The sequence below is a fragment of the Dipodomys merriami genome, unplaced genomic scaffold, assembly GCF_024711535.1.
Source record: "Dipodomys merriami isolate MVZ:Mamm:240054 unplaced genomic scaffold, mDipMer1.0.p SCAF_2, whole genome shotgun sequence".
Taxonomy (NCBI): Eukaryota; Metazoa; Chordata; class Mammalia; order Rodentia; family Heteromyidae; genus Dipodomys; species Dipodomys merriami.
Window position 1 is genome coordinate 93306662 of NW_027203381.1, and position 12897 is coordinate 93319558.

Below are 12897 nucleotides of genomic sequence, written 5' to 3' on the forward strand. Positions count from 1 at the left end.
ACACACATCTCTGGTCCTGAGAAATGCAACTTTCAAATAACACAGCTAAAGGAGTGAGGGGAAGAGACGGGTAAGCATATTGGAGATGGGAACCACATGCATTTCAGAGTGAGTGTGGTGTGCAAAGCCCAATGTGTCACCTTGCTGCAGCACTGGTGATGATCTTCAGACTGCCGGGATTCCGGATGAGCTTGTCTAGAATGCTGACAATCTGCTCAAACTTGGGCCTGTTGTTTCTGTCCTTCTGCCAGCAGTCCAGCATCAGCTGATACAAGGCAGCTGGGCAGTCCATGGGGGGTGGCAGGCGATAGCCCTCATCCACAGCTTTAATTACCTGTATGAGAAGCAAAGTTTCCAGGGACTTCAGAAAGGAGGTTGGTTTTACTTCTTCATTCACGTTGACATACAAATTTGTGTTTTAAATTTACCTAGTGTACAGATTTTAGTGAAATCACAGTTCAAATGGACCCTCCACAGCATAGTAACCCCCTGGGTAAAATCCTATGTACTATACAATTTAGTAGCTATTAGTTCATTAGTATTTTAAAAAATATTAATATTAATATGCATAATAAAATACATATAATAAGCATTAGAAACATCTGCAAGAATTATAAATATAAAGACTACTATTCCCTCAGTCACTGAGTGTTGTATTTCATCAGCTTGGGTGAGACCTGAGACTTCATGATCCTCAGGCTACGTTGAAGCTACTAGTCTGGAACCCATCATGGTGATCTTCTGCTATATATACAATATAGGAGGGAAAATGTGCGGGAAAAACTGAGTACGTTTTTTCTTAATAATTTTATCTAAATGGATAGCACAGGATAATTTGCACATCCAAATACTCTACCAGCCAAGCACCAGTGGCTCGTGTCTATAATCCTATGTACTCATGAGGCTGAGATCTGAGAATTGTGGTTTATAGCCAGTCCAGGCAGAAAAGTCTGTGAGACTCTTACTATGTCCAGTTAACTATGAAAAAGCCAGAAGTGGAGCTATGGGCCAACTGGTAGAGCTCTAGCTTTGAGCAAAAAAGTTCAGGTATAACACCCAGGCACTGAGTTCAAGCCCTAGTACTGGCGCGCATGTGTGCATGTGTGTGTGCGGGCACGCGTACACACACACACACACACACACACACACACACACACGCACACACGCACACACCACAAACAGTTGTATAAGCAGTGAATAGAAAAAATGACTGAAAACATCTTGACTTGCCACTTAGTCTGTATGTGAGAATCATGCTTAATGTTTCTGATGAAAAATAAAGAAAAAGTTTCAATCTTGCATTGGCACAACATAAGCTATTTTAAACAAAATTATCTAGGAAAATCATATTGCGATTTAATATGAAGCCTACACGATCCTTTTCTCTGTTCAGATACTCCAATTTGTATAACTGTATTCAATTTACTAAATATATGATTAGGGAACACATTGTAGAGCATGGTTTGTTTTTGTCTTACTTTTCTTTTGAAGTATTAAGTTTAAGTAAGGAAAAGTGCTTAAGAACGCCCCTTCAAAGTCAACAAGCAGGAGCCACCTGGTTTCATTATGCTCCACTTCCTTGCTCAGCTTGAGTTTTTAATCTGAACTCATAATTCATAAACTACAGACACAAACTTACATCCTGATTGGACATCTCCCAGTAGGGTCTCTCTCCATAAGACATCACCTCCCAGAGAACAATCCCATAACTCCAGACGTCACTGGCCGATGTGAATTTGCGGTAGGCTATTGCTTCTGGTGACGTCCACCGGATTGGGATCTTCCCACCCTTAAGTATAAAATCATAGAACAAAAAGATTTAGCAGAGCAGAGAATTATGCCCCATACATAATGTAAATTGAAATCTGCCAAGACATTTCTATTATGAAATACAGAGTAGGTTTTTAGTAAACTATCTTGACAATCTTCTATGTCTGTACCAGGCAGGATCATATTTATAGCAAAATTTATTTAAAGAAAAGAAATACCTGGAAGAATTTTATATCAGAAAAAAGTAGAAAATTGCTTAAATATTGGCAGCTTAAGTAAATGGAAGCATATTAATCATCAATAATTTGGCCTACTGCTGTTATGATACAATACTAAAAATTACCCTGTATTGGTTTACTAAAGATTTATATAAACCAACACTTTTAAGTTAATATTTTTGCACAACACAAACCATCTCTTGCTACATAAATATTGCTAGGTATTTGTAAACTAAATTAATTAAGAATAGAATCATACTTAAAACTATACACTGTGCTAAATTAAACATCCATTTGGAATGTTATCAATACAAGAAAATGAAAATATATAAGGTGATGAATATTGCAAGTATACTAATTTTCTCATTACACTCTGTATACATGCACTTAAATTTTACACTCTATCCTTTATATAATATATTTATAATTAAGTATTGGTTGAAAATTTTTAAAAACATTATTATTAGATGTAATAACTACTTTTGCAGTACTTACCATTTAGAAGAAAATAAGAATGCATTATGGGAACTTTAAAAGTACATATTGCATGGAATTTTCTCAGTTCACTAAATAGGTTTAATAAAGATATATGGGAAGGGATGGGAAGGGGAAACAAAGGAGGAGGCAACAATGCTTGATAAGAAATGTACTCATTATCTTGCCCGTGTAATTGTAACCCCTCTGTATGGTATTTCACAATTTAAAAAAATTGTTAAATGAATATTGCCAAATGAATATAGTTGTGGCAACTCCTTTGTACAACTATTTCAAGATAATAAAAAAGAAAACAACAACAACAATATGAGGTATCAGTTGCTAACCATATAGAAAGTACTACGCTTGGGACTTTGGATGAGACAATTATAAATGATATTGTGGCCCTTTTGTTTGGAAACTGTCAGGCAAAGAGGAATGACAATTACTTGCTATGAGCAAATACAGAGAAAAAAGTAAATAGTACATTTCAAACTTTATAGTTCCTATGAATCATTGCAGGATTATTTCTGTTAAAATGGAAATTCTGATTCAGGAGTTCCAATGTGTAAGCAGTGTCTACATTTCTAACAAATTCCAAGTGATACTGACTTTCTAGTCCAGAGACCTTCCTTCCACTGAGTATCACGGAAGCAGTGGTAGTTGAGATGAAGGTTCAGATCCAGTTGTGTTTTTAGAATTTCAGGTATTGCCCTTTGATTGTGACAACAGATTTATATGTGTGGCACTTAATAAAATCCAAACAGAATGCCAGAGTCCCTGGACAAAGTCTCTCTTTATTGAAGCATGAAGGAAGTTAACAGAAGTCTAACCAAGCATAGTCAGGGGATAATGTCATGTTTTAAAACCTGTTACAGGTAATTTGGCATGTTCTTAGTGGTCCTTTCTCCTTTCTTTTACTAAATACAAATAATTGAAATTATAAAAATATCATTAAAATGAAGAGAAAAGATTTCTCTAATGAAAATAGTGTATCTCTATATAATGAAATAACAGATTTACTTTGCCACACAAAGGTCTCTTTACAGTTACTTAAATATAAAAGTTACATATTTATCACTCTAGCAAGGTCCCTTAGAGTTAAAACAATTTAGTATGTAATACCAATAGTCTTATGACAGAGAATCCTGCTTGGTTTTATTTCAATCAGGATTGAAATAGAATGTATGAAAGTTTTCCATCTTAAGTACTTTGACATTATTTTCCAGGGAGAACTCTATTTAAAATTTTTAATCAACAAGTTATATGGTAGAAAACAACAACAACAACAACAATAATAAATTGTGATAAATTGATATTATGTTTAATATTGAGCAGAAAATCTTTTGCTAAACTGTTCTGCATACAGCACTGCTAGTGAAGGAAATTCTGTGGTCCAGAATTCCTAAGGAGAGATTGTACAGCATGTTCTCTACTGCAGACTATGTAGTTATAGATTCAAGCAAATTATTTCCAGAACGATTTTCAATCATGGGCTGTCTATTAATTTTCACCTGTGAAAGTCTTACTAAAGGTTTCTTAAAAACGTATGCAAATAAGAAATGTGTGGGAAAATTTATGGTAAATTATTTCATTTAAAATGTTTATGTTTAAAAATTCCACCAGACATATTGTATAACTATCACATCCTACCAAGCACACACACACACACACACACACACACACACACACACACACACACACACACACACACACACACACACTTTATATTGTACCAGATGTTTGAAGCATATGTGTTTTGTAGAATTGTTGCATAGAGCTAATTAATAAATTCATCACCTCACCTTAGTCATCATTTAACAGTGAATATAGGTCAAACAGACTCTAAAAATTTCAATCAGGATGTATTGTCATTAAGCATAGTTACAATGTTGTACAATTGATCTCCTGAAATTTATTCCTCTTATCAAGGTAAAATTATATGTTTAAACCAGCTTCTCCTTATCCACTCCCTTCATATCTGGCCTAGTAAACACCCATTATACTCTCTACTTCCGTGAGATCCACTCCTGTTTAAGAAATGTTTATTTCAACTGGTAAATAAATGCATAAACATTATACATATTAATGGAATAATGTAATATTTTGATAACTGTATACATCATATGTTTCAATCAATTCAGACAAATCTTCCTCTTCATTTGTTGTTGTTGGCACTATCAAAATCCTTTCTTATTCTTTACCTACTGTTACTTACTCTCATGTTATGATAGAATGCTAGACAGCCATGCTATTATCCAATAGTAATTTAGCATCCATTGATCAGCATTGACACCTCCCTTTGTCCACTCTGTTCTTTCCCTCTACTTCTATGAATCAACTTTGTTAGATTCTGCAAGAGTGGGATCATTTGATGTTTGTGTTTCTATGTTGGATTCATTTCACTATAGGTTCATTCATATAGTTACAAATGGAGGAATTTCTTCATTTTGGAGCAGCATAGTGTTTGGTTTGTACAAGCCACTTATTCTTCATCTATTCATTACCAATAAACCAATATTCTTTACATATATGGGTTTTTTTAGAGCCAGACTTTCTTAGAGGAGGATTATTGACATTTCAGATGAGACTATTCTTGTGATGGGGGCTGTCCTGGACACTGTAAAATGTTTAATAGCACTCAGGCCTTTCTCATCTGGGTTACATATATTATCCCTCTGACATGATAGCCAATAATGTCTGCAGGCTGGATCAGTTTCCGTAGGGTTACAAGGTCATCCACACTCAAGCATCATTACCATCTTAAGCTCTTTGTGAAATTCTTAAGCAGTAAAATAAGATAATCCAAATGAGTTACTGTAATTTTATATAAACAAAGTGGATATATAAGTATATAGACACACATATACACACACTGACTCTTTCCAGGAAGGGTTTCATCCCTGCTCTATGCTTTGACTTTAAAAATAAAGTAGCAAAAGCTAAAGTCTAATACTGGCATTTTGATGATCTAGCAATGGCATCTCTATTTGTCCTCTTTTTAAAAACTGTTTTCCTTTTTCCTTTCTCTTTTGTTTCCCCAACACCAATTTTATTGGAAAATAGGATAATTTTCTGTTGATAATGAAATTTATTCTTATAAACTGTAGCTTCCTAATCAGACAGAACTGTTAGTAATTCATAATTTTAGTAAAATATGAGAAAATATAATCTCCATATGTAAATTAATAATTGCAGCCTTCATAGAGCAATATTAGATAACAGTCTTGGAGGATCCTATTTGGTTTTGTAATATGAGTGAAAGAAGCTGGGACCCATAAATTTTAATTTAGTCATACTTTACCAAAGAGCTTTCTACAGTTAAGTTGAGCATCTACAAGTCTGAAATTATAAGGCCAAAATAAATTGAATACACAGGAGTTTGACTCTACAAATTTTCTACAGGAAGGAATGGCAGAATTTATCTATTATACTGTTCCTAAATTTGAACACAAACTTTCCTTTTACGCCCCTACCATACCTCCTCAGTTGTTAAATGCATATACATTAAGCTTATGTTAATTTCATTTAGTTTTAGAAACTGATTTGCAACTTTTATTTATTTATTTATTTATTTATTTATTTATTTTGTCGGTCATGGGGCCTGAACTCTGGGCCTGGGCACTGTCCCTCAGCTCTTCAGCTCAAGGGTAGCACTTCACCACTTGATCCACAGCATCACTTCTGGCTTTTCCTTTTCTGCTTGTGTGGTGCTGAGGAATATAATCCAGGGCTTCATGTATGCAAGGCAAGGATACTACCACTGAGCCACCTTCCAAGCCCACTTTCCAAACTTATATATATGAAAACTACTTGCCAAACACATCTTTCTAAGAGGAATGCAAACACTCAAATTTGATGAGCTAACATTCTTCATTACTTGGTATGTTTCTTATGCTACAGTGAACCTATTCCACTGCAAACTTTATTGATGAGCATGGGCTTAGGAACTGATCAAAACTGAAATTTCCTTGTGAGCCTAATAGCAAATATTGTAGAAGTAAAATGAGTTATCATAAATACAATGTGTGAAGATGTTTTTTTACCAGATTTTTAAGTGAACATTTACTTGAATATTGATGACCTTCACAGATAAGTTCTCCAAATATTTATGTACTTAAGAAATGTTTCCAGTTCTTAGAGCAAGCTTAGAGTCACAACATATGGAATATATCTAAAACCTCAATTTCAGAGGGGCCTACAATTCAAGCTCAATAGAATCAGAAGTGCAGTTTGCTCCCTGTGTTTATAATGCCAAACCTAGCACCAGTTCCTCTCAACATTCATCTGAGTATCAGCTTGTAAATGGGAACACAGGATGATGTTATTTTTTTTTTTCAGGTGAATTCTTATACCTTGTAGGAATCTGGAATCTTGGTTCCTGAAGCTACCTTTTACCCGCCCTATTTAATTTCACATAGGTTTTTTAGCTAATTGCTCTTGAACCAAAGGCCATGGGGAAGATGGAATGTAACTGTATGCTCGCTTTTATCTGTTTTCACCAGCTCTGTTGTTTTATACACCTTAGTTCTTTTACCTCAACTTTAATTTTATTTTACATTATATCCACAAGAATATCTAAATTACTAATATATCCAGTGTTAATTATTCTGGGCTTTTAGACTTGTATTAACTTTATGCTAATCTGCATATATAATTGAGTATTCTGTCTAAATTTACTTCTTTTTTTCTTTCTTGTACATTTTTTATTGTAAAAATGCTGTACACAGGGGTTACAGTTACATGACCAAGGTAATGAGTACGTTTCCTATTGAACATTGTTGCCTCCTCCTTTGTTTTCCCCCTACCATCCCTTCCTTCCCATCTCCAAAACTACCACCACCCACCAAAGTTGTAAAGTTCGTTTACAACATAGTGTTTTGTATGTCTCATTGTTTTACTTCTATAGAACCTTTATACAAGATTTAGAGCAGATGAATGATGAAGTTGTGCTAGCAGAAACACTATAATCTTACACAGAAATAATCCACAGTTGTTAACTTCAAGCCAGGATTAGTTGAAATTCAAAATTAGATTTTGTTAAGAAACAATCATTCGAGTAGAAATGACATAGTGAACTTGTCCTTGAAAGATCCTACAAATTCACTTATAAAATATATTTAGATAATTCAAATTAGATATTGGGCCAGAAGCCTGAAATTTTCAGGAGCTTAATTAAAATCATGCCATTAGATTTCATGTTTTAAGCTTGTTTTTATTGTTGTTGCTGTTGTTTTATTTTTATAGAAAGAGTATAAATGATGAAACGTCTGAATATTAAGATATACCATGGATACATGTCCATTCTTTTTCTTTTCTGATTCTCTGAACATTTCGTTCTGATTTAGGAATTATTTTGTGTATTCTGAGTTCACAGCCTACCTGTGAGCTCTGTCAGGTCATACTTAGAATGACAAAAGACTTTAGAGAGTTTATCAGAGTTTATTGAGTATTTAACCTGAAAGAAAATATTGGCCTCTCAGGTTAAGAGTGGAACTATAGAGATAAATCATTTTGCTAAAGGATTTAGTACCTATCTGTTGTCAGGGTCTCAACTTCACTCAGTGCACAAGACAAGGTGAACGGCAATGCAAGAAGACTCCCAGAGGAAGCATCTGTCCTAATCCCTGGTAGTTCAACTAAAGCAGCCACTGAGAAAATAGTTTTAGCAGATGTTGTTTGCTATAGACATCAGGGACGGATAATCCTTTAGGTAGCAAAAGCCCATCTCATGAACTTCGGGGATTTTTTCCCCACCATTATATGAAATAATTGGAAATGTGTTGATCACAGGAATATCTTCCCATTTAAATTCATGGAGGCTATGGGAAAATGAACAAATTTTAGTAATTTTTAGTTTACTTCCAGGACCACACAAAACAATATAAAAACTATGTAAATTGATGTGTGATACATAACTTCAATAAAAAAGGATATGGGGATATGCCTAAATATGTGCCTTTTCTTAATTATATTTTGGCAGTCTGTAAGTAGAGTTACAAAGGTGTTACCATTCAACAAGTCACTTTATAAGTACAGTGTATCTTGATCAGTATTACCCATTTCATCATTTCTCTAATGGCTCCCAACCTCACCTATCTCCTCCAGTACCACATACTCTATGAAAAAAATATATATCCTAATATGAGCTCTTTTCCAAGTTCTATGAAATTTCAATTATTTTTATTTTTACCATAAAGGTGGTGCACAGGGTTGTTACTGTTTCATAAATCTGGCAATGAGTACATTTCTTTTTGGGCAATGTCACCCCTTCCTTTGCTCTCCCCCAGTTTTCCCTTCCCATTCCCATCCACAAGTTGTATAGTTCACTTTTAACATAGTGTCTAGTGAGTACCACTGCACATCTGTTCACTCTTTTTCCCTCCTTTTCTATGAAACAAAACAAACAAACAAAAAAAAACTAGACAAAAAGAAACAAAGAAGGACGCAAAAATGCTTGATAAGAAATGTACTCATTACCTTGTTCATGTAATTTTAACGCCTCTGTAAGGTTTTTTTCACAATTTAAAAAGAAAAGAAAAGAAAAACACTCCTGATTCTATTTCCTGGAGTTCATTTCAATATATATTTTTGTATATGATCAGAGGCACAGAGCCATTGAACTTTTTTCCTCATATATATATATATATATATATACATATACATATATATAACCTCCTTTGATCTTACTGTGTGTGGATGTATAATTTATTATGTCCAGTGTATTTTAGATCTATCTTCTGCATATGAGAGAAAACATGTGCCATTGGTCTAAATGTTCAATATTGTGTCATAAGTAAATAAAATCCATATATTTAGAATGATTACAGAAATAGCCAAAGCCATCTTGAGCATAAGGAATAAAACAGGATACACTATGCTCTCACATTTCTAAATATATTACCTAACCTTAGTAATCAAAGCAAGATAGTGTTGGCCTATAACCAGACACAGAACCGGAAACAGACAAGAGTGTGAGAAGTAAGCTAGTATATATACAACCAACTGATTACCAATAAATGTGTTAGGAACATGCATTAGAGAATGTAACCTGACTTTAAAATTGGCAATAGATTCACAGATGTTTTTCAAAGGAAAACATACAAAAGGCCAACATTTCTAAAAGAAAATATTTAATATCATCGATCATCAGAGAAATGCAAATCAAAAACAGTGTGAGATGTTATCTTCTGTGAGTAGGAATTGTGCAATATAAAAATTGTAAATATAAAAAGTCACGGTGAGGATGTGGTCAAGGGAAAGCATTTGTACATTTCTGGTTGGAATGTAAATTCTTATGGTCTTTATGAAAAATAATATAGAGGTTCATCCAAACATGTAAATTATCGTATGATCTAGTAATTCCTATAACTGAGTCTGTAGGTAAAGGAAATGAACTCTGTGTGTCAAAGAGCACCAAGAAAGAGAAATAAACCAACATCCAACAACATATGAATAGATACTGTGTGTGTGTGTGTGTGTGTGTGTGTGTATGTGTGTGTGTGTGTGTGTGTGTGTGCGAAAGCTATTTAGCCATTAAAAAGAATGAAATCATGTCATTTGTGACAAAATGGATGGAAGATCATTAATAAGTGAAACAAACCAAGCCCAGGAAAGAATGCTTGCATAATCTCTTTCACATTTGTAATCTCAAAAATTGATCTTATAAATGTGTGTATAAAGCTAGTTAACAGAGCTGAGGAGAGTGAAAAACAGGGAAAATCAGGAGAGTCTGTCTAGTGGGTCCTGAGTTACAGTTAGATAGAACAATTAGTTCTAGTATACTATAGCACAACAGACTGGTGGTAGATACTATTTATGTATTATTCTTTTTTTCGGGGGGGAGGGGTCCGGTTGTGGGGCCTGAACTCTGGGCCTGTGTGCTGTCCCTCAGCAATTCAGCTCAAGGCTAGTGCTCTACCACTTGAGCCACAGCGCCACTTGCGGCTTTTTTTCTTTTTGCTTATGTGGTGCTGGGGAATCAAACCCAGGGCCTCAGGCATACAAGGCAATCAAGCGGTCTACCACTGAGCCACCTTCCCAGCCCTATATTATTCTTTTAAAAGATCTACATGTCTAGGATAATCTTAGCAGATGAGTAGAATAGCTCAATAGCTCTGTACATATGACCACACAAGATGATGCTAAGTGAAATGGAAACAAGAGGTTTTCCTTTGTTGTTGTTGTTTTTAATATACTACATGATTTCTTTTTTCTTTTGTGTTTTTCTCCCTGTGGTTTATCTCCTGTTGTCACTGTATTTGACTTTGGTACCCTGGGTTTTGTATTTTATTTGAATTAGGGAAAGGAAGGGGAACAAAAAATGATGAGACAAAGGACAAGGGGGAACCAATGCAACAGTGGTACTCACAAGACAATTTGTTGGAAATGATCTGTATAACTTGGTGGGGAGAGGGAGAAAAATGAGGGAGGGGGTAACAAGTTCAACAAGAAATGTACTCACTACCTTACTGATGTAACTGTAACCCCTCTGTACATCACCTTGACAATAAAATTGAAATTTCAATTAAAAAACAGACATGTACTTATTACCTGACTCATATAACTGTAACCCCTCTGTACATCTCCTTTACAATAAAATTTAAGTTAAAATATAAATAAAAGAGCTATCTGAAATGACTTTGAAAGCTTTTTTCAAAAGGAAATAGCAATGTATAAGGAGGTATATATCATTGCTTGATTTAAAATAAAAATATACATGCATTGAAAAATCACATGATATCCACAAAAAGAGTCCAACTTTTAGGCTTTTATATGTAAGTTATAGTTTATAAAAAAATGAATCTAAAATGAATTCTGAACTTTTATCACTTTGAAAATAATTTTACAAAGAAGGAATATTATAAATACATTACAAAGCTGTAGTCTACTTAGCAGGAATATTGTATATTTGTAACAAAATAATAGAAATAACAAATTATCTTACTATTTTGTTATAAACAACAAAACTTGAGGTAATACTGCCAGGGTTAATATGGGCAATTGAGGAACAAGGGAAAAATGAAATATTCCCTCCAAAGCTGAAGGACATTCTCTTATGTAGCCACTGAGACACTTCTGAGACATTTGAGGCCATCAGAGATCATGGAAATGGTCTCTTTAATGTCTCTATTTAGAGAATTACTGCTTGAAAAAATGTGGCAATTCCATAGTGAAGGTTCGTAAATCAAAGTGGGAAAAGCGTGGGAGTGAGCTTGAACCGTAACATAGAGAATTAAGGTTTTAAAAGGGTGACAGAAAAGAAGCAATTCTAATTCTCAGTCATTGCAAACATCAGTGGACTAGACTGCTGGAGGTGATTGTTTACTCAGGACAGAGGAGTTTGGGGCAAAGGGAAGTCTTGAGGGTCCATGGAAAGACCTTCAAGGAAGGTGTTATCACATGTTTGAAAGCATCCAACATTCACAAATGGGATGGGAATAACATAATTTTATCTGAGTTTCTAGGGTTACTAACTCTACAGATTGATGTAGCAAAGAATGTTGTTTAGTATTCCCCAAATGTGTATTCAGGGTTATTCACTAACACAACTATTTTGTCTTCTTGTAAAAAAAAAAGCCTTCTGATATCAGAGTAATGATTTTATTTAATACAAATTACTTAGTTTTTTTTAACCTTCAATATCTGCACTACTTTGCTGGCTAAGTGTCCTAAGATGTTCTTTGAACATCGTTATGAAATTTCCCTCCTCACTCACTGCCATAATCCTAACTACTCAGCCTTGTTAGACCTTCATGTTTGTGTGTGTGTACATATATATATATATATATATGTACACACATATATATATATATATATGTTTTTGTTGTTGGTTTTTTGTGTGTTTTATTTATTTATTCATTTATTTATTTTAGTTGGTCATGGGGCTTGAATTCTGGGTTTGGGTACTGTCTCTCAGCTCTTCAGTTCAAGACTAGCACTCTACCACTTGAGCCACAGTGTCACTTCCAATTTTCTGGTGGTTATTGGAGATAAGAGTCCTGCCCAGACTGGGACTGTTTCTTGCATTAGAGAGGAAATTCAGATGGTCAAAGCTTTGTTTTACTCACATATAGACTCCTAGACTCTGACAGAGACTGGTATAATGAATAGATACTCACATATGAATGCAAGAAGGAAAGAGAAAATGGAGGGGTGGAGGGAAGGAAGGAAAGGAGGGAGGGAAGGAGATAGGAAAGAAAGGGAAATAAAGTAAGGAGGGAAAGAAGTGAGGGAAGAAGAGAGGGGGGGAAAGAATCATGTAAAGAAAAAATAAGGACTCAGTATATTAGATATTATTTGGTTTTGATTGAATGTTTAAAATATTCTTAGTATTTAAGTCTAAAATTAGTTATGCTATATTTTATGAAATGTATAAGTAACATGTAATACTTAGCAGGCAGTATTTTCACATAGTAAAATTTCAATATACATA

The 12897-nt window shown here is 34.4% G+C and overlaps 1 protein-coding gene across 2 annotated transcripts in view; it reads right to left on the reverse strand.

Moving 5' to 3' along the window:
* The window catches only part of Epha3 (EPH receptor A3), a 321384-nt gene that overhangs the window by 22940 nt on the left and 285547 nt on the right, over positions 1-12897 (reverse strand). For both annotated transcript variants that reach the window (XM_070030435.1, XM_070030434.1), the window contains exons 14-15: positions 1640-1789; positions 141-334 (exon numbers count right to left, since the gene is read on the reverse strand). In XM_070030435.1, the coding sequence (XP_069886536.1) occupies positions 141-334; positions 1640-1789 (344 nt within the window). The remainder of the gene's footprint in view (positions 1-140; positions 335-1639; positions 1790-12897) is intronic.